At 42.2% G+C, this 22,011-nt stretch overlaps 2 protein-coding genes across 6 annotated transcripts in view; both read left to right on the top strand.

Moving 5' to 3' along the window:
* Positions 1-86: 86 nt before the first annotated feature.
* Positions 87-14,257, top strand: RNF185 (ring finger protein 185). 5 transcript variants are annotated; one of them, XM_042805753.1, is made up of 8 exons: positions 87-174; positions 4,850-5,081; positions 6,674-6,692; positions 7,339-7,451; positions 7,995-8,049; positions 9,444-9,479; positions 10,045-10,162; positions 11,711-14,257. In XM_042805753.1, exons 2-8 carry the CDS (start codon positions 4,900-4,902, stop codon positions 11,806-11,808), a joined length of 621 nt encoding a protein of 206 aa, XP_042661687.1. In that variant the 5' UTR covers positions 87-174; positions 4,850-4,899; the 3' UTR covers positions 11,809-14,257. The 5 variants fall into 5 exon arrangements, with proteins under 5 accessions (XP_042661687.1, XP_042661684.1, XP_042661688.1 ...); XM_042805750.1 differs by lacking the exon at positions 87-174 and adding an exon at positions 196-421; XM_042805751.1 differs by lacking the exon at positions 87-174 and adding an exon at positions 480-791.
* Positions 14,258-14,704: 447 nt separating this feature from the next.
* LIMK2 (LIM domain kinase 2) overlaps positions 14,705-22,011 on the top strand; it is a 32,412-nt gene continuing 25,105 nt past the window's right edge. The window contains exons 1-2 of the mRNA XM_042805426.1: positions 14,705-14,810; positions 17,106-17,205. Of these exons, the coding sequence (XP_042661360.1) occupies positions 14,795-14,810; positions 17,106-17,205 (116 nt within the window). The 5' untranslated portion in view covers positions 14,705-14,794. The remainder of the gene's footprint in view (positions 14,811-17,105; positions 17,206-22,011) is intronic.

Raw genomic sequence — 22,011 nt, 5'->3', positions numbered from 1 at the left:
CGTTTTTGCTCTTTTCCGAGGCAGCCCTTTGGACACGGCCCCCGCAACGCCTCACGATAAACAGGCAGCAGAACTGCAACAGAGCTAGAAAACGCAGCCGGAGCGCGCAGGCAGGGGTTGTGGCGGTGGTGCCCGAGCACGGGCTGAACGCACTGAACCGGTTCCTTCGCTGAGGTAACAACCGGCCGGGGTGGGTCCGGTTCGGGGAGGGAAGGGCAGCCCGGCAGCGTCCCCCGCCCCGTTTCCACGGAGCCGCCCGGCGGGGCAGCCCCGGGCGGGCGGAACGCGGCCCCGCGGCCCGGCGCGGCGGCGGGAAGGCCGGTCCCTTCCGTCGGGGCGGGCTTCCGGGCGATCAGGTGACGGCGGGCGCTGGCGGGGGGAGCGGCTCGGGGCCGCCGCGGCGGAGGAGCGAGACCCGCCGGTGAGCCGAGACGAGCGGATCCCGGCTGGTGGCGGAGGGCGGGCGGGGGGGGGGAGCCGAGGGCGGGCAGGCGGCTGCTAGGCGCGAAGGGAGCGGGCCGGGGCCCAGCCGTGCGCAGGGGCCGCTGGCAGGCCGGAGCCGCCCGCACCCGTTCGGAACGAGCGAGGCGGGGGCGCCGCAGCAGCCCCGGCCCCGGTGCCCGCCCTGTGCCGCCCTCGCTGACGGAGCTCCGGCCCGGGGTTCGCTGCCGCCGCGGCGCGCAGGGCCCGGCGCTGCCTGCGGGGGCTTTTCTTCCGGCAGCGCCGGTGTTGGCGGCCGGGGGCGGGCGGCCCCGCGCCCCCTGCGAGGAGAAGCGCCTGTTCCGCGTTAGGTAAATGTCTGCCTGTAGGTATGGTCGCAAAGCGTTAGCTGATGGTACGTGCCATTGTTTTTTTGGTTTGGTTGGCTGGTTGTGATTTTTTGTTTCCTCTTGGGAGTGGTTTATTGGTTTTTAACCCACAACATAACTATTTTATTTTATTTTTACATTTTGCTGCTAACCTGCTTAGCCTACTTAAAGGGCATTTAATGTTTTATATAACACTCCAAACCAGGAATATGCTCAGGCAGTACTACCCAACTGGTTATATCGATTTTCTTTCCTTTTCTTATTTCCCCCACCCCCCTTTGGACTTCATGAGTAAGAGAATAAAATCTTTGTTTAAAGACTCGTACAACATTTTCTTGGAGTCTATAATATACTCTTATGGAATGGTTTAAAAAAAAAAAATAATCACCTGCTTCTTTTTTTTCTTTTTTTTTTTTTTTTCCCCAATAATTTGTAAGAATGTCTTGCATTTCTGTGGTATATCGAATCTGTAGAGTTGCCAAAACAGCCTTTCAGCAGGGCTCTTATCCTGGAAGCAGCAACTGTAACACAGAGTAGGTTGCGGATCCCAATTAATGAAATGAGGCCAATCAAGGGCACGTTGCTTTGTAAGGCAAATGGCTGATTTCGCAAGACTGAGTGGTCACGCAATCTTGTGAGTTGGGACCACTTCATGGTAATACTAAAAAGTGGGTACACGATGCCCTACACGTTGCAGGAGGTGAAAAGATGAACTCAGAAAATGTTTCTGAGGCATTAAAATGTAACATGTTTGGGGGACAGAGTAGAGTAAAAAGGTAGTGAGAGATAAATGTGTATTTAATGATTAACAGTAGGACTTCAAAATGACTATCAGGAAGTAAATATACCTTCTTCTAGGCACTGTCAACAATTATCAACTAAGGCTACCTGTTAGTTTTAGTTGAAGTTCAGGCAATTGTAATAGGTTAAGAATCAGATTTTTGTTAAACTTTGTGCTGGATCCCTAAACGTATCTTTAGTTCCATCTCTTCTTCATGCTCCACCTGACTTTTTTTATTTAGGAAAACGATTTGAAAATGGGTTCTTTGTTTCTTAACCATTCATCTGTTGCCACTCTTGATTCTTGGATGTAGTAAATGTCAGTGGTTCACTCATTTTCAGAACAACCTGTTCGGATATCATAAGGGTCATGATTTAAAGGAAAGAAAACAGCTAATATAGATAGCTTTTAAGTAACAAAGATACTGTTTTCCTGTAAATAACTAGAGAGCAAAGAAGCAAGAAAGAAAAAAGATAAAATCTTTGAACGCGTGCAGTTAGATCACAGCTGATTTTTATATCCCTTCTCTTGTTTTGTTTGCTACTCATCATGTGTCTGGCATTGATTTGGAGACCTGATCTAAAGGATAAGGGTTTAGCGAACCTGGACTACTGGCATCTCTAAATTCTACTTACTTAACCCCAAAAGTCATATTATATCCTAGTGTATTTACAGTCTTCCTTTTGAATTCTATATCAAAATGGAAATGGGGATGGTTTGGCCTGTTGTGTTAATTTTTTTTTTTTTAGTTTGTGGTTTGCTTGTGGTTTGTTTTTTTGTTTCCCCTGCCTCCCCAAAAGGTTTGTTTCAGAGTTTACGTAGTGCAAGTGGCATTTCAACAATTTTGTGCTTGTTCCACTCTCAGAACAAGTTGAATTTGCAGTTGAACTTCTACTTTAGGATTCACAGAGTGCACTTGCAAGTGATACAGTATATGATTATCAAATGTAAGTTTAGTCATTGGATGCTATTTCATGCTTGCTTCTTTGTATGTGTGCAGGGTGTCTTGCAGATAAACAGACTCCAACAGCACTTCTTGTAGACCTCTTCTGTTAAACAGTATGCCATGGACAAGAGCAAATGTTTGAGAAGACTTTTCGGAATAAGACTGATTATTTTTGTTGCTGTGTTTTGATGTATTTTTTGGATACATTTTTTGATATTTTAAGTTGGTTATATCCTTATAAGTGATCAGGCCCAATCAGCCTATGGAGAAATAATTAGGAGAGGATCCCGGTACGGACTGAGGAATGACCTTCCTCTAGGGGAGTAGATTCAGTGCCTGTTGTGTTATATCATTTTGATCCTTCTTCTGTCGCAGCTGTCTTTATTTCATTACATTACTGATATTCCTATGGATTTCTCTATTATCCTTCTTTAACTTCATTATTTATTTACTTTTCATAGTTACTAAAAGCTAAGGGTTTTTTAAGTAGGTGCTTTTGAAGGTACAGATTTTATCTTTTTGATGAGTCTCCAGATTTCTGATATTAGATATATGAAAAAAAGGATCTTTTTTTTCCACATTGGCTTTAGGGACACAAATTCATTCGCCTCTTCTATATGTTTTCCTTGTGTAATATGCCAAGATAAGAGCCAGACATTTCTTGTGCCCATTCCATAAAATGATGCTAGCGTTTTTTACAGTGTGGCAAGTTTTAAGGAGGTTTTCTTAATGTTGATACTCGTTCCCAGCAAGTATGTATAGGTCCAAGTTAGTAAGTTTTCAAACATTAAACACCTGAACAAGATAGGCTGAAGGTTCTGGTAGTAAGGATGTGTGAAAAATCCAAGCATCTTTAGTGTATAGTTTGTGGGCTGGCAGCATTTCCATCTGCCTTGAACTAACATGAATTTTAATTTTGTACAATGAGCTGTGTTGCTGCTGAGTGTAAATGAAGTCATGGTGTGAAATGCTAAGAGTCAGCAGTGCTGAAAGCAATGTATGTTAAAGTACAGCATCTCTGAATACAAAGCTGCTCTTCTGGGACACGGTGCAAAATGATGTAACTGAGTGAAAAAGCTTTGCAAAAATATATTTTACTTGCTGTAATTGTCTTCACTGCAATACCTTCGTGAGGCTTGAGTATGATGCTTTCTTGATCATGCAGTGGGATTGTATGTATGAAAAAAGCTGTTGACAGTAACAGCTACTGAGGTTTTGTTTTGCTGTCCTGCACCTGTGCTTCATCATTGCTACAAAGAGGGAACACTAAGGAAAGCCTTTAATGATTGTGGGTAAGTTTGCAAAGAAATTAGCTTCTGAAAAATGTAGGTTGCCCTTTTAAAGCACTTAACTGTTTGTATGCTTCCAAAAAGTTCAGATAATCACCGGTTTCTTTCTCACAACTTTATCGAAGTATTCATATCCCTGCAGCAGTAACATGATGCCAGTGTTTTCATGAAAGCACAGTGGAATATTTTAAGCATTTTGTTTTGGTAAATTAATTTCTGTAACTGCTGAAACTCTCTTAGTTGTTGGATTAAATTTCTTGTACTGGTAAAAGTGTTCCTGGAAATACAAATGCCTTGTGCTGAGTCTCAGAGTTTTAGGTACTGTGGAATTTGCATATCAAAGAATTGGACTGTAGAGGTTGTTGCAACTGAAATGAAATAAATGGTGTTCTTTGATAAATATGATGATGTTAATGAGAGGTGTAAGCATGTAAGTAAAATTAAAGCACACTGAAGTAAAATTGTTACTACTTCTGCATTACCACTAGATTAGAAGTGTTTGATAGTTTGAAAGTACTAGAAATGTTTGATACTTATATCAACACACTGCTGTGATAGCAGCAATATACTGCTGATGAGACAAATCAAGTACTAAGCCACCTTTGCTTGCCATTAAGCCAGTCAGTCCTAATTGTATAATGCTTCATGATTAAATCTTATTTCAGACTGCACACACAGTTATAACTTGTACCGAATTTTTGGAAGAGCACATAGGACTAGGTGGGCTCATTCTTCTCATAGCGAATGGCATTTATGAGAAGATACGATGGTTTTGTTTTGGCTGTGGATCTCAGTTGCTTATCAGTAACTTTAAAATACAGGTCACATATCAACCAGGTCATACTACAGGACTTTAAAGTAGCTTAGTTTCTAAAAAAAAGATCCCTCTTGGCTATGTTAAACTAAACCCATCAACAATAGGATTCAAGTGCTTCTTAGATAAACCAATACCAGCTTGGAACAGGACAAGAATGCAATGCCAAGAAGTTGTTTGTTTGTTTTTTTTCCCCTTTCTCACTGCTAGGATTCCAACAGGAAAATTTTCTTGACCCTGTGTCTGGGTAACTCTTGAGGATGGCAAGCAAAGGACCCACGACTTCTGCATCAACAAAGAACTCCAGTACCGGAGGGACCAGTGGCAGCAGTAGCAGTAATGGTGCTGGGGACAATGCTAATCAGGATAACACTTTTGAATGTAACATCTGTTTAGACACTGCCAAGGATGCAGTTATCAGCTTGTGTGGACATCTCTTCTGGTAAGTACTCAAACCCCGACAGATAAACCAGAACACTGTATATCCCTGATCACATAAAAGCCTATAATTTTTATAATTCTAAATGTCAAATAAAATCTCATGTATAAAATGGGTAAGGACCATGGGTTTGGTTTTGCTCCTCCACTGTTTCTTTTGGCTCATGTTCCAGGGAGTGAATTTCTTGTGTCTTAAACTTCCTGTACTTCTGGATTATTTTGCAAAAGCAAACAAATAAGTAGCCCCCACGTAGACAGTTCAGTGTTCATTGATACTGCTTGGTTGTATGTGTTATTTTATTTGTGCTGTCTGGTCTAGCATAATAGATACTTCGTTAAGACCTAAATTCCTTTCTAACCTGTGCATAGCTAAACCTGCATCTGAAACTAGGTTTTGGAGGCCAAATTGTAGTTTTAATACTTCCTACAGGCTTGCTCTTTTTTTCCTTTGGAACCATAAAAAAAGGAAAAAAATGAGATAACAAGCTTTTACATGTGGGCTATTTCTCTTTTCCCATGGTATTGCAGTTATAATACTAACTTTTCAGTTCTTTGACCTGACTTGGGAATGGATTGCACAAATATAATAAGCATGCAAAATTTCTTATCTGGGTATCTTAGTCTAGAATATGCTCTTTCTTAAATGTTAAGAAGTTATTAAGGATTGACATGGCAAAATGGTTGGGGTTTGGGGTTTTTTTTTCAGTTTATTTTACACAGTAGGCTAAATTATGCTGTTTAATAAAAAGAGGCCTAAAAGCATGTCTAGGAGAAATGGAAAATCACTTGCTGGTGGCATGTTAAAATGAAATTAAATTGTTTCACAAAAGGATTTGGAAGAAGGAAACTTAAAAAATAGCATGTATCTTATCTGAATAGAGTTGTCAAGACCACTTTGAAAGCAGATGGCTGTTTAGCAATTTTATCTTGTAGCTTGCTTATTTGTCTTTGACCTTTTTTAAGTTGCCATGTTAATTTAATTTTAAGAGTAGTTCTGTATAATGGGAATTTTTCTGCCCTGAGCAATCATGTCTGATCTCAATAGCTGACCCTGCTCTGAGTGTCAGGTTGGATGACAGACCACCTGAGGTACTGTCCAGCCTGAGTTATTCCACGATTCTGTGAATGTGGCTGATGTGTTAGCTAAATGTCCCTTGCATGACTTCTTTTAAGATCGTGAAGTCTTATTACTGACATCTTCCTCATTTGCATCTTGGCTCAGGGATATTTTTTCATGGTATCCGAATAGAAAGTCTGTACAGTAAATACTGAAATTCATTCTCTGTGTGGTCCTTTGGTATGGATGAGGACCCAGGAATCAAAGGTGATATGAAGAGAATCATGTTAGCAACTTAGGTTGTGTAACCTGAAAAGATCAGTGGAGATCTGGCTTGGGCTATATTTTCAAAAGTTATTTTAATGGGAGGTTATGGAACTGGCTCGACTGGATTCCAGGATTCTATTGTTTCTGAGCCATGCTATCCGTGGTACCCTTTATACTTTTGTTGTATAGAGTTGTCAGTAACTAATTCTGTTTTCCCCTTTTTCTCTGCTTTTCCCTGCTCTGTGAACAAATTGTCCTGGGAATGCTCACAGTTGGCCTTGTTTACACCAGGTAAGACAGGTTTCCTTTTACTTTGTCTTTCATCATCTTCTGTTACTCAATAAAGCCCTTGGTTCTCTGGAGTATCCCCCTCCTTTCAAATGTGCTTCTTTCTCTCCAGGGCAGCCGCAATGCACTAATGCAACTTCATGTGCAACACCTTGCAATCTGCTCTTTCAACGTAAAGAAAACTTAGATTCTGTTCCACCTGCCTCCCGCTTTTGAGTTTCTTAAACACTGAGTATTCCCAGTTTTGGTAGGAGAATTACTGTAGGCAGTTCACGGGGGTTTAGTTTGCAGGCTTAAGTGTTGAGTGTACTTCTCTTTACATATGTAGTGTTTTACATTGTGGTACAATTATAGAAAAGATAAATGAAAGAAGAGTACCTACGGTAGCCCTTGGCCTATGCAGGGCTGTTGGTACTGTTTATTTCTTCATATTTTACTCCAGTGCAGTTCTGAATGTGTACACACCAGCAAGTGGATTGTACCAAAATGCCAATTCCGCTTTGGAGAGTACTTGGCACTTACTAAAATGTTTTGCTCCTTGGCTCTCTGAGAAATGTCTAAAATCTCTCTGCCTGGATGCAGATGAGGTTTGCATGTTGTTGCTGTCATGGTCTTTTACTAGTTTCCTTATAATTTCCTTTCTTTTTAGTGGCTAGAAACCAGGCCAAACCGACAAGTGTGTCCTGTGTGCAAAGCTGGAATCAGTCGAGATAAAGTTATTCCTCTGTATGGAAGAGGTAGCACTGGGCAACAGGACCCCAGGTAAGAAACCTAAACCCAACTATTTTTCTGTGAAAACTAAAGATGAAACTTTAGTTTAAGGTCTTAAGATGAAAATACCACAGTGCTGGATTCACAGTTTGAAATATTTTATCAAAGACAGATAGAACTGACATTTCTGCCAAATACTTCTGGCTTTTACTTTTTTTTTCACCTGGGTTTTCACACCTTATTTCTTGTTCAACCGGCAACTTATTTTAATTTGAATTAGGTTTTAATTATCAAAGTGGCAGGTTACAGTGAATGTTACCTGACTGGAGAAGCTTATATAAAATGTTCATGTCCTCAGTTTCTAGCCTTCGCAATGGGACTTTGTTATTCAAAAGTGCAGTATCTTAATTCAGCGATGTGATGCTGAAGGTTTGTAAACTGGGTTGTCTACTCACTCAGATGCTACCTCCAGCTCTGCTGCAGCATAGCCCTGTGAGAGCATGCTCTGTGTTTGTTCTGTCTTGTTAGCCAGGCTATTGCAGATACTTTTGTCATATATCCTTGCACTTGAGCTAATTTCACAACTTCCTGCAGAGAAAAAACTCCACCACGACCCCAAGGACAGAGACCTGAACCAGAGACCAGAGGGGTAAGTGAAAAAAACGAACTCAAGCAGATAAGTTTTTTCTATTGAGGGTGGCATTTATTCATCCTGGAGAACATAATGTGTGCGTGAGATCCTGTGTGAGGATCCTATAGCTTACATTTCTTGCTCATCCCCAGTAGGTTGTTCATGAATAATTGATAGCTGCAGTGTGGCAGAAAACTCCATTCCTATAGTACTCTTTAGTATCCCAAAGAATGGGTTAACTTGAATCGTGCTTCATTAAAACAGCTTTTGTGGCATCACTGGAAATGCTCTTCATACTTAATTGTTCTCCATATATAAATACAAAGAACACTTTGCTTTGAAAAGTATTTGTGGAAATATATTTCCATCAAACTACTCCTGTCATGGAAATATATAATCCATGTGTGTACTTAGGTTTTTGGCACTGACACCTGCTTCTAGCATTTCCATGGGGTGTTACTGTACCATGGCATTACAAGCAAAAGAATGTAGATGTCTGTTGGATACATGTTAATTTGAAGAGGGATCTGTGGTTTTGTTGAGGAGATTACATTGAGTGAATGTAAACAGCAGCTGGTATACACTGAACAGACATGGGAGTAGCCAGTAGCACAGACCACAGCATTCTTTTGCACCATGGCAGTGAGCGTGACCTGATGAAACAGTTGCTATTTCCATGTAACTCAGCCTAGGTTCCTAAGAGAGCATTTGTATACTTGATGCTTCAAGCAAACAACTCTGCCGGGTGTGATTAAGGCACATTTCTGTGTTGAATGTATTGGAGCTCAGTAGTCCTCTCTCGCTAGGGAGTTGCCTTCTTAAATCAGCTGCTATACCTGGTTTGAACCTTTTAGCCAGTGCTGTCATAAGTCAGAGGAATCTGGTATGAAGATGTAGCAGTAGTGATGCTGCCCTCCCATTTCCTACAGGTGCAGGACCTGCCATGCAGAGTGCTTTTCTGTCCCTCATAGTTAATGGCAATATGCTTGAGAAGACTCATAGTCAAAAGACTAACTCCTCAAATCGAGGATCAACCCAGAATGTCTGGCTTTTATTATATGAGTGAAATCACCTTTGTCCTTCTTCCCACTGTTTGGAGGTGATAGACCAGAGGGTTTTTCAGAATTGGTATTGCTGTTTTAATTCTAAGATGAGAGGACAGTTTGCTGGATGACAGAACATGGTGACTGTGAGCTCTCCACAGTTTTTAAACATGACTCAACTACTTAGATTCATATACAGTTGGTTCTCAAATAGCACACTGCTTTGATAGAGTAGAATTCAGCTTGATTCAGAAGACTGACTTACCTTTTGACTTGATGTGGTAGTTTACTCTGGATCCCATAGGGGTCAATGTTGTTGCATTGTAACTCTTCCTTTTTTCCTCCTTATGTCTTGCATTCCTGCCCCAGATGACTTTATCCGCCACCTTAATTAGAGTCCCCCTGGTAATTTTTTTTTTTTGTTACTACTCTTCTCTATAATGCTCTGTGCACCCACTGGCAATTTATCACTTACTGAATGTTTAAATGATGCATATGTATCACAAAAGTCAACGCGGATTATTTTTTTACAATACCTTTTCTTATAGTTATATGGCTAATAGCTATAAATACAGAATTATTAGTACGTTGTTAAGACATTCTAAATAGAATTGGTGATGTTGATTTTGATATATTGTCAGATCTATACTATTTTAAGTTGAGAAACTTTACAGAAACACTTTTGTTAATTTGTGGCCTTCAAACAAGAACTGCAGTTCCCAGCTTTCATTTCCTCAAACTTTTGTGTTACTCTGGCAAGTTTGCTACTGTGTGAAACATTTTAAAACCAGGAGAACTAAGGAGGTATTTAATAACAGTGGGGCAGACTGAACACTGCCAGACAGTGTGATACTCCTTCAGCTGTAGGAAAGCCAGTCAGAAGGAATGTCTGCAACTTTACAAAATATTTCTGAATAGGCTTTAAATGATTGGTACCTTTTTTTCTCTTCTGTTGCTTTGTCCTCTGCAGGGATTCCAGGGCTTTGGGTTTGGGGATGGTGGCTTCCAAATGTCATTTGGAATTGGGGCGTTTCCCTTTGGTATATTTGCAACAGCATTCAACATAAACGATGGGCGACCTCCTCCAGGTACTATGCATCTTATCTTCTCCAAGAGTCCTGTTACAAACAGATGTTTTACAAACTCCTTTGTAACTTTCAAACAAATAGCCTGCTAAATGACTAAACTTTCTGAACAGTAAAGTAAATCAGTGTTGTAAACAGAAACACAAAATGGAGGAAAATAGCCAGTAGAGAATGTAGTCTATAGCTTACATGTTTTGTATGAGCACTTATATAAGAAGCAAGTTTGTCACTTCCATATGATTTGCTGAAGGCCCTCCTGAGAGGACAGCAGTGGCACTGGAGAGGGACAGTGGCATCGGAGAATTCTCCCCTTTAACTCAGACATCTTCTCTGGTACTCCAGGGGAGTCTCTTTGAAAAATGAGACAAATTGGACTGGATTTTCTAATAATAATGAAAAGGAGTCAGTAGAGGTGTATGAAGGAGACCCGTATTTTGAAAACAGCAGGAGAGGACCATTTCCTGAAAGATGAGAAGTTAAAAATTAAGCTGGTGCTTTGTACCACAAAATGACAGCAAAGATTGTTCCTTTTTCATAAACTTATCTCTGAGACAGTCATCTGTATTCCACAAGAAGTAATTTGAAATTATTTCACTGTTTTTAATAAAGAAAAACCAGTTGGCTTACTCCAAGTAGTGGCTTTACTCTCTAAAAATTATGTAATCCCCAGAAAACCTCCTCCCCATCTGCACTGTAGGCAAACTGAGTCTACATGTTTTGAACAAGAAAACCTGCTGCCCAGGATTTTCTGGACTTCCTCTGTGGAGGGTTGTATCTGGCAAATCTTCACCATGTTATATGGCATAGGAATTTTGAGAAACAGAAACACATTCTTCATGTCACACCTGTGTTGCCAAGGACCTGTGCTGTCCTTTGGTCAAATTAACTTGCCTATTAACTATACTTCAGTGTCCACTGAAAATTTGTGGGGAGGTGTGACTGAGCTAAGGAGTATGTAAATATATGCTGTTGTAACACATAATTTAACCTACTCCTCTATCTGCTTTTCATCTGTGGATTCAGTACAGCAGTTCCAGAAAGGCATGTCTTGAGCTTTAGAGCTTGTGTGCTTTTCATTAGTTCTCTTGGTCAAGGCTACACATGCAGCTTTGATCGTTTTACCATTTCCTTATTCAGATACTTCACTTTGATGGGGAGAAGTGCTCAGGTAGAGGTGGTAAAGTTCCTTAGGATGGAAACAGTGAACTGAGCTCAGTAGTCAACAGTGAACTGAGCAGTGAACTTGGCTCAGCACTGTCCCCAGTACTCTGAGCAGACCTAGGTGTGCTCTGGCACTTGGAGCTGCCTGCTGGTATTAGTCATGAGCAGGTTTACCACGGGTCCTGCTTCAGGGCGCTGATGCTTGTCTTCCTTCTGATCTTCCAGTATGGCTGGCCAGTCTGAGGGTAGGAAATAGCAACAGTTTCTCACCAAGTAGATTCCTTGCATATCTTCAATTTATGAATGTACTATGTTCAGAATATAGACAATTCTGGAGAAGAGGAAGGAGCTGAACTGTTCTTTTTTTTTTTTCTACTTCCTGTTTTCCAGCTGTTCCAGGGACTCCTCAATATGTGGATGAGCAGTTCCTATCCCGCCTCTTCCTGTTTGTGGCTCTGGTGATAATGTTCTGGCTGTTGATTGCATAAATCTTTCCCATTATTCTATATATTCATGGCCATCAAGGCCACTGAAACAGTTAGAAACTGCATCCCCATCCCATTTTAAACCTCTTGGTGTCTGGTTCCTTAGCTAACTATGGGCTTCAGGAATTGGTGGTACCACAGCACAATGAGGAATCTCACATTTTGCACCAGAGTTGGAAATTAAACATTGGTTAAAAAGCATATTTCAGCTCAGCTATCTTGTACAACAGGTTCCTGCCACAAACCGTGGGTCTAGCTTTGAGCTCCACTCCTAAAAGGAGTGCTGCTTTAAAATCCTACGCCGATCAGTGACACCGGGTTTATGGGAAACAGTTGCCCCAAGGTAGACTGGGCAGGTAAGGAAACTTCTGCAGTGTGATCAGTATCTCGTGCTTGGCACCTGTGATGATCTGCCAGAGCTGCGGATGTTATTTAATGTCTTTACATCAACACCCAGCCTTCTTCAGGAAATCATCTGCAGCACTGCTGAGACCTTTTGGGCACAGCACATAATGCAAATGGAACCAGGTTTGGAGACTGGTTTATTTTCTTGCTGTTAGTTCCTGGCGTGACGGAAAACCCCTCCTGAAGCAGTTCTAATGTCTGTTAGAAGAAGGGATACAAATTTATGCTGCATTTTTTTTAAAGCCTGATTTGCTGGAGCCAGACACTGGAAGATTTTCTCCTCGTGGACCTGGGTGGGATTGCCGAACAGTACAACGCACCTGTCTGCCTCCCCAGCCCAGTTCCTCACTGACAAAACAGTGTTGTCTTCCTCGGTTCTGCACAGCAGCCTGTGGCTGCGCTCATGGATAATCCCCTCCCAACCTTGTCACTGTAGCTACATTTGTTCTTCCGCAAAGCTTTGAGACTTTCTGCGCAAGGTCATGTGCTCCGAATAAAATCCTATTACAGATCTGAGATCAGCTTGTTTGGGGAAAGGAACAAAAAGGCATCTTTACGTGAGTTTTGAGGTTAAACTTCTCATACTATAAAATTATACAGGAGGAAAAATCCTGCCTTTGCTAGCACTTGCCACAGTAGGGAGCATTTGGAAGAACTTCTCTCTACAGGTGCATACAGCTACTCCATGCCACAGCAGAATGGCTGCAGTGCAAGAGTCTCTGCAGTATCTACCAAAGATACTAATTTGAAGTGCTGGAGGGGACCACAACCATTTCTGTGCTGAGGGGAAAATATTTCAGAAGGTGAGCACTGTAGCCGTTTTTGAATCCTGTTGGGTATACAGCTTTAAAGAGTATTTCTGATGTATTTGTGTAGATTCCTTCAGAACAACAGATATGAGAGATTCCATAGCAAGATGAACAGTTTTCATATTTCTCTGACTTGGCAATTACATTTTTTTCTCTTACTGTTTTTAGATTATTTTGATTCAGATCGCTGGTAGTCATAATGATTTCCTGCCAGATTAATATTGTGACTTCCTTGTCAATAGACAGACAACTGACAAAACAAATCAACTCATAGAAACATTGTTTAGGTAGCTAGGGTTTTCTAGTGTATGGATGAGGTTCCTGGGCAGGACACCTTAATTGTTGTAGAAGCTTATTTATATAATTATAAACTGTTCACTTTTAGTATCAAGACAGAGGGTTACTGAAGTTTAACTTGCCTACCTCCAAATTCCATCTGGCAAGTAGACTTTTGCAAAGCTTCTGCAGCGTTTTGCCACATCTAGTCAATCTGGCAGAATATATTGCTCAACTATAAACAGTTGAAGTGGTGCTTCAACTTCTGTTGTGTGGCACTTTTGAGAAGCTTAACTTCTTCTGCATATGGTTCTTCTCAAGTGCATGACTCGGTAACTAGGACCCTTTCTAGGAGAAAGGCTATTGCATTCTTAAAAGCAACTGGCTGTAGTACAATGTCGCAGCTTTGACTTACTTTCATGAGCAGGCAGCACCACCTGCTGATGAAAAAGGAAAGTTCATGTGATGGTAAAGGGATGGTTTTCATTCTCCTTTTTGTATTGAGAAACGATCCTAAGAGCTGAGGTCATCCAGGAAGGAGCAGGGTATCCCTTTAAAGCCTTTTTCTGATAAAGAGGACAGAAAAGTGTAATAGGTTAAAAAGAGGTATTGAAACTGGTATAACTAACATGTTTTAAAATACAGAATTGTAATGGCTTGGGGTTTTTTTCTGTTTATTGGTGAAAGACACCAATGGCTTTAGATGGAGGCGGCTGCAGAAACATGACTGAGAACCCCCATTTTCCAGCAATCCAAGAATGAAATAGTCTAAAAGTGTTAATGCTTTTGTTTCTACCTTTTTCTTGGTGTGCTTTTTGTATCGTACCACTCCCCCCCTTGTACTCAGACTGCACACGGCCTATAATGGCTTGTCTAGTGCGTTACCATTACTGTTCACTAATTTTCACTGTTGTGAAAGTGATTTAGAATTAAAAAAAAAAAAAAAAATGGTTTTACATTAACTAGAGTGTGCCGCCATTCCTTTGTGCTTCGCGGAGGGAGGGAGGAGAGGTGCTGGCCCGAGCCCTACCTGCAGGTCGAGGAGCCCGTTGCTGGTCCGTGCCGCAGGGGCAGGAGCAGGAGCAGGAGCAGGGCTCCCTTCCCGCTCCCGCGGGGGGCAGCGGCCGGTGGGGCCGCGCCAGGCCCGGCGCAGGCCCGAGGCCCCGCGGGGCGGCCCTGCGGGGGGAGCTCCCGCCACAGCACATGGGGGCGGGGCTGCCGCTCGGGCTGCGCTACCATTGGTGTTCGCCGCGGAAGGGGCGGGACGGCCGCCGCCGAGTAGTGCGGGGGATTGGCCCGTGTTTCTGAGGGAGGGGGAGAGGGGCGGAGCGCCGATTGGCCTGCGGCGAGGAAGGGGGCGGGGCGACGAGCTGCCCGCGGGGGGGGTGGCGGGGGGCGAGCGCGCCGAGTGCGCTCCCGGACCAGGTGCGGGGTGACCTACCGGGCGTCCCGTAGGCGCTGACGTCAGGCGCGGGCGAGCCCCGGGGCGGTGGCGCGGGATGGAGGCGCCGCCAGGTGAGGGGTGAGGGGGTCGGGGGGGTGCGGAGCGGGAGGCGGCTGCCGCCAGGGCTGCGGCCCGGCCCGGGCCCGGGCTCGGGCTCGGGCTCCGTTAACGCCGCTGCCTGCTGGGGCCGGTCGCGCTCCCTCTGTCCCCGGTGTCCCGCCGGGGCTGGGCCCCCCTCCCGGCCGCGGGCGCTGGCCGGTGGCCGCCGGCCGCCGGGGTTGTGGCTGCTGCTTTTCCTCGCTGGCTGCCCCTGTAACGTTTCTCCTGTCCTGGGACTTGGTGGACCTGTTAAATTGGTCATGTCCGCTCGCTTTTCTTTCACACTATTTCCTGCTCTGTTTTGTTTTTTGTTTTTTTGTTTTTTTTTCATTTCCGTCGCTTCTCCGGGATACTTAAGCAATTTCGGTTGAATATAGGACTATTCATTTCCATTTGTGACCCAATCAGCCTGTCTGGGTACAGTTAAAAAGATGCAGCGCTGCAGCTGAAAGTAAGGTGACTCCTACCTGGAGTTCAGAAGCTGAGGAGTAAAGCTCAGCATGATCTGTGTGGAGGACTATTTGTTGTTTTTAGTCAGCTGCGATGTAGTCAGGGGTCTTTAACTTCCTTTAAATAGGATCCACGGTCGGTATGCACACTTGCACCTTGTGCTGGTGGCACTCATCGGGAGGAGATGGAGCTGCAAGATGTGTGGTTTGCAAGCTTTTTTGGTCTGTGGGGTGGCAGCAGCTCCAGCAGTTTAGCTGGCTGCTGGGGCTTTCCGCTGCTCGGGGAGGAGAGCGTCAGCTGCCTGGGCATTGAGGCACGGGCACACGTGGCTTTGCCCTTTATTTCTGAGCCTGCTTGGTGTGCTGAAAACCAATTTGCTTTTTAGAAGAACATGAGTAGCACAAGCTTTTTTTTGTTTTGTTTCTCCTAACGCTTAGTCTGTTGTGCAGACCCGAGGTCAGGTGCAGTTCTCAGTGTTCCAGACAGCAGGAGGGTGCAGCTCCGCTCCCAGGTGTGGAGCTGATGCTCAGCTGGGAAGTGAAGTAGTAACTTCCACCAAACGTCACATTTGAATGAATCTCATCCAGCACTATAGTCTGCATGGAGACCTTTACGGGTGGTGTTTGCTTGTGGTTGAGCAACATTTTTTTTCTCTGAAATAGCTATCTGTGTAAAATGTACAAGGAGATCTTCACCTTGTTTATTTTTAAATGTTTTCATTGACCTACACAGTGGGGCAAAAATACATAGAAAGCTGATGGCTTCTGTTTTGTGTAGCTTCAAGGAACGTGACCTTAGTATCAACTTGCCTGAGCAACTACCAAGTTTTAACGTTCTTTGGAAAATGGAAGTTTGTGGTTAGTGGTTTTATTTCTCTAAGTGCACTTCTTTCCTTATGCAACCTTACTGCAAACCTTGAACTTTTGGTAGCAGGAAGAAGCAGGTTTGACATCTGCCCAGCTATGTGACATGTCCCTTGCGCCATCCTGTGCTCATCCAGATCCTTGACTCTTCCTTTCATATGCCTGCATAGCTGTTTGGATTTGGGATGGCATTTATCTGTGTGTCAAATGCTCTTTGTGCACAAATTTTCATACTGTTTTTCCTAGCTTGCCTGCATCTCAATAACTAGCTCTCTCTGGGATTTTTTATGTCAGTTCTACCAGAAACCATTATAATTACAATTGTTTTCTCGAAGGGCAATAGGCCAGTAGCATCAGCCCCTCTTCCAAAGTCTGACGGTAGTCTGCTGTTGGCTCTACAGTCTTTACAGGAATATTCATTCAAGTGTGTAATTCCTTCCTGGTAGTCAAGTTGTTCTCTACTGAATAAAGTTTGTCTTTCCTTTCTTTCAGTTCTGGGAAATCCAGTTAATTATATAAATGAATGCAAACGTTATGTGCCGAGTCAGTGGCGGGGGGAAACAGTTGCGTGGCTTCCTGGCCTAGCATGGTTCTCTGTGGGAATTGTTACACTAGACCGATCTGCCTTCCTGAAATTTCTGTTCTGAAGACTAGAACAGCTGTAACTGAGCTGTTTTTTGTGAAAAGTCATATTGCTTTCTTCTACAGAATGTGCAGGAGCAGATGGTGATGTTATGTCTGGAGGAAAAAAAATACATCTATAAGATGTCAGAGTTCCATTTGGGAACTCCACTCTCTGGGGTTACAGACTGCCTGGTATTTGTTTAACTTTCTATGTGTGAAGGCTTTCCTGCCAGTTATACGATTTAAGGTTGTTCTTTCTCAGGGGTGCAGCAATCCGTGTTTTCTCTGACGTAAAAGAATTACTGTATGTCACTTTATTCCTGCATGCAGGTGAAGAAGTCTGGAGATGTCTAGGATGTGGGGACAGCATTGCTGCTGGTCAGCGCCTCTACAAGACTGTTAATGAAGCTTGGCATATTTCCTGCTTCCGGTAGGTAAAATTTTAGCCTGTTAAACTCTCCTTGTGTTGTTCAACTGACTTGGAACCTGGTGGATAAGTACCAATATTAACAGGGATTTCTTGCTGTCATCTCTGACCCTGACCTGTTCTGGGGCCTCTTGGCGAGCGACTGCATGCTCTTGTTTGCGGCCGTACTTCAGTGCCTGCAGTAGCACTCTGGAACTGACTTTCAGTCCCAGCAGCAGTCTGACACTGCCTGGCAAAGCGTTGCCATGCTGACGCAAACACATCCGGGAATACAGATAAAGTACAAACGAAAGCTCTGATTTACTGGTGGTGGCAGAAGCCATGGGTTGCATGTTGGTCTTCAGCTGCATTCCAAAGTAGTGCCCAGGCAATTTGGATAGCCTGTTGCTTTTTCCATATGTGGTAGGTACAAGGGAGATATGAGGGTGGTGGGGAAAACTGCTGATACGGTGGAAGGAGATCTTGCCTTTTGATTTCTTTCCTTTTCAGAAAATAAGACATACAGATTTATGAAATCTGTCAGATAATGTTGCTATCAGCAAGGACAAAAAGATCTCTGACATGCTTTTCTTCCTAGTGGTAGTAGTAATGCCTCTCATCAGTGTTTCATGAATACTTGGTTCAGTTTTTATGCTCCAGAATCACATTTCTGAAGGGGCCTATATTTTTGGGAGGGGTTGAGTACCTGCAGCTTCTACTGGCTTTTGTGTTGGCTTGAATCTGGAGAGGCTAATGTTTTGGATACTGTCAAAGCAAATGGGGGAAAAGGAAGCCAAAGTGTGGTTTTGGAGGAATGTTTGCTGTGCCGAGATAGGCATCTGCTGTCCTGGTTTAATGTAGCAAAAAAACCCAAGCAAAATACCCCAACATATCTGAAGTGATGATTATGGTTATTGGTATATTTAAAAAAAAAAAAAAAAAGGTATAGCATGCTGCCAAAGCAGTGCTAGCTCTGTTGACTTGGAACATGCTCTTAGTTGCAATGACATGTTGATAATTACAATTACAGCTTTATATGACTACAAAGCCCAGTCTTTTGTATTTCTATTGGTTTGAGTATTCATGTTTAGTTATATTGAGTCATCTTGTCTTAATCCTGGTTTTCTCTTCTCCTTAAAGACCTAGTATCCTGTTGTTGAACTTCCCTAGATTCTGCCAGTAGCCAAACCCAAAACTGTGTGTTCTAGTAAGTCTTTCTTGACTTTGAATGTATTTCCGTCGTGGGTCTTGACTTGTAAATGACTTGGTGCTTCTTGCTACTGGGCCTGTGGAGGTGGATAACAGTTGAGCTGAAGGCAAATCCTGTCCTCAGGACACTTTACAGAAAATTTGATATCATAGTTTATATTGTATAACAGAAGTTTGGTGGTGGTTTTTTCTTTTTGTTTGTTTGTTTTATAGAAGTGAAGATGCCAACTTTTCTCCTGAGATGTATAATTACTCTTTGCAGTTGTCGATGCACTTCTCTTATGCTCTGTGCTTTTGGCTAGCTCTAGCACCCAGCTAAGCTGCCATGCTGAATGAACAATTGGAACCTGTGGTAAAGGAAGCTGCCCTTCCCTTTTTCCTAGTTCCAGGGTAGGACTGTACATGAAAACAGATTTCCAGTTTTCACTCTCTTCCCCCTTTTCTTCTGTTATCCCTAAACCATGCTGAGCAGCAGTCTTGTGCTTGATATCACAAAGCTAAACTTTAAAAAGCCTCTAAGGGTAGGAGCCTTTGGCAGCTGGTAGCTGTGAGTTCCGGCAGCTCTTGTGGAGTGTTTTTTACAGTCTTCCTGTGGATTAGCTGACTCCCTGGCCTGGCACATAATTTCTCTAATGCTGATTGGCACTGCTCCAGGCTCGTTAGCTCTGTTTATTCTTGGTCAGGCTAGGCTGCTGATCATGCTTGGCACTGGCAGTAGCTGACGTACATGCATGTCTCTGAGGATTTAAGTTTTTTGTCACTTCCCTCCTTCCTCAAACTGCCTGTACAGGAGCTTTGTTTCTGAAACCTGTATTTGCTCTGGTGTGGCTGGAGGGACAAGCAAATCCCTATTCGTGGATCTTGGGTACTTTAAACTGTTCTTTGGCCGGCTGGTCCTTAGGCTAGAATCTGATGGGTTGGATCTGGCTGAAGAAGTTTCTTCGATGTTTCTGTCACAATGTCTGTTGTGAATTAACTCTGGATGTACTTTTGTGCCTCTGAATTCTGTCGAGACAGCATATACTTTCAAAGGTCGTGGCTTTTCACTGATACACAGTTCCACAGGATTTAGAACTTCTATTGCACAGAACTTTGAACACTACACCAAGAAAGGGAAAGAGAAGTGGCAAGGTATCTTTTTCTTAGGTCTGGATCACTTTTACCTAAGGAGATTACTGGAAGAACTTTTTTTATTTGTTCTTACTGCTTTCAGTCCAACTTTTTTCGCTATTACAATATAGAAGATACTGCCTTGAATTATACCTTTGAATGAAATATTGATACCTGGTATTTTGACATTCAGTGTTGGTGTTTTGTGTTTTTTTTTCCCACAGCTACTAAGACAAATGAAATTAAAGACCATTCCCTCTATTTGTAGGGGATATTCCATATCTGAGTTGGAGTAGGATGGGATGAGAAGACCCAGATATAGTTGCATGGTTTAATCTTCAGGGCACAGTATTTGTTAAAAATCCTTGTAAAAAAGTTTTGATTATTTGAAAACCATTAATTCGGATCAAGCCTGTTGAATACATCCAGGTAGAAAATGGTTTAGGATCCACATGAAGAAAATTATTGGGAACGGTGGTAGGAATTCCTACTGTAGCAGTGTGCTTAAGAATTTTTTAGGAAGGAAGACGGCTGATGTTCAGTTCCTTCCTAACCATGAAATAACAGAGGATGTATATTACTATCGTCTATAAAATAAATCGAATTTAAGTAGCCGAGCAACACAGGCTTGCTTTAGAAATCTCAAACAAAAGCCAAACCCACCACATCAGAGAAAAACTGGTTACAATATATCTTCAACAAAAGTTACTGAAGGCAGTGGGTTACTGATGATTTTACAGTTACAGATTTTAAAATATACTGTTTAGTTTATGCCAAAACTAAAAGCTGAAAGGTCATCAGGAGTTTGAAGAGCAGAAAAGCTCATCTTCCTTTTTCTGGAAGAGAAAAGGAAAGCAGAGAAATTTTGTATGAATCCAACATATTTCATTAGTAAGTCTAAAGCACTGGAGGTGATGGTGACCAGAAACTATTAATTCAGGTTGGACAAATACTTCATTTTTGCTTAATGCACAAGATTTTTATACATATGCAATGCAACTTGACCTCAGGAAAAATTCACATGTCTTTCTGTATAATTTTTAAAAAATTATATTATGAAATAGTTTGATGCTAACTTAATAATATAAACAACTGTATGACTAAAAAGTGTAAGCTTTTGATATCTGACTAAATATGTATTACATTTTTTTTTTATACTGGTCAGGGATTACATTATTATATTTAAGTAACTGTAAGCAGTAAGTTGACTTTCCAGTAAAAGATACTGGCTACACTTAAATACAGTCTTGAAATCATTAAGAAACTGTTTCCACCTGTAAAAAAAAAATCTAAAGTAATACAACAAAATTTATTTGTTTGAATCACGATAAAAATTGCCTTATTACCTAGAGTAAATCAATGACCTGACCTGATTGTTTAGGATTGAGGTGCTTGCACTCTTTTTGAATGTGTTACTCCATTTCAGTTTCTGTTAACCTTTACTGGAGCAAGAAACTAAAGCACAAGGAGTGTTGTAAACCAGAAGGCTGTTTTCTCTAAATGAATACTTTGAAAAAATTGAACTGTTTTGGCAGTGTGGAACTCCTGGCTCTGTCTCCTACTGGTATTCTGAAGTGAATTTGAAACAAATTCTCCTTCTGACTGTTTCTCAGTAGTGGAACAAGGTTAAAAGTAGATTCTTCCCACACTCCTTTGTCTCCCCCTCTCTGCAGAGTGACAATTGTCCATGGTCAGAAAACAGAACCAGATTAGCTATCTGTGCATTGAGGGGATGCCCTAAGCTCCAGGCTGCTGAACAGAAAGAGAACCACTATTAATTGTCCAACTCTAGTGATTTGATTGTCTTAGAAATATGTGATTTTTCTATACTGAATGGCATATTTTGTATGCTATAGAAATATTTTTTGCTCAGCAAAACTTAGTGAATCACTGTGATTCTTTTTACATTTGGAGGCAGAGGAAGGCAAGCCAGGCAAATTTGTACTAAGAATGTTTATAGTTAAATCTGTTTTGGGGGTTGCAGGATAAACTAGATGACTTCTGAGGGTATTTTCTAAATCTGTTTTCTGTGGTTCTTTGGATATCTACTAAACTTCAACTTGTGTTTGAAGCAAGTAATTTCTTTGGCTTAGAAATGATCAAGAAACTGGTCGCCTAACAATCTGCCATCGCTGTAGGGTTTTGATCTCCCAGGCTATGTCTACTAGCACTGAATTATCCTTAGTGTTAGAAGGTTCTGCCTACTATCTTCAGAAATCCCCCTTGTTGCAATTTAAATCAGTTTTGGTCACAGAAAACAAGCTTTTTCCCCTTCTGTTATTCAGGTAACCTTTTCCTGTTTGAAAGCAGCAATCATGTCTCACATCAGTCTCTTCTAGACGGAAGAACCTTGAATCTAGTTTTTTCTCATGGACTGTATTTTCTAAACTTTGGATCACTTCTATTGGTTCAAACTGTTTGGCACAGGCCTTCATTTTTCAAAAGCTGTTTCCTGTCCACAGACAACAGGACAAATGTATCTACAGTGTCAGGTTATGAAGCTCAGATGTA

Source organism: Tyto alba, unplaced genomic scaffold (assembly GCF_018691265.1).
Source record: "Tyto alba isolate M040663 unplaced genomic scaffold, T.alba_DEE_v4.0 Super-Scaffold_44, whole genome shotgun sequence".
In the NCBI taxonomy this organism is placed as follows: domain Eukaryota; kingdom Metazoa; phylum Chordata; class Aves; order Strigiformes; family Tytonidae; genus Tyto; species Tyto alba.
This window is presented reverse-complemented; position numbering and strand designations above follow the sequence as displayed.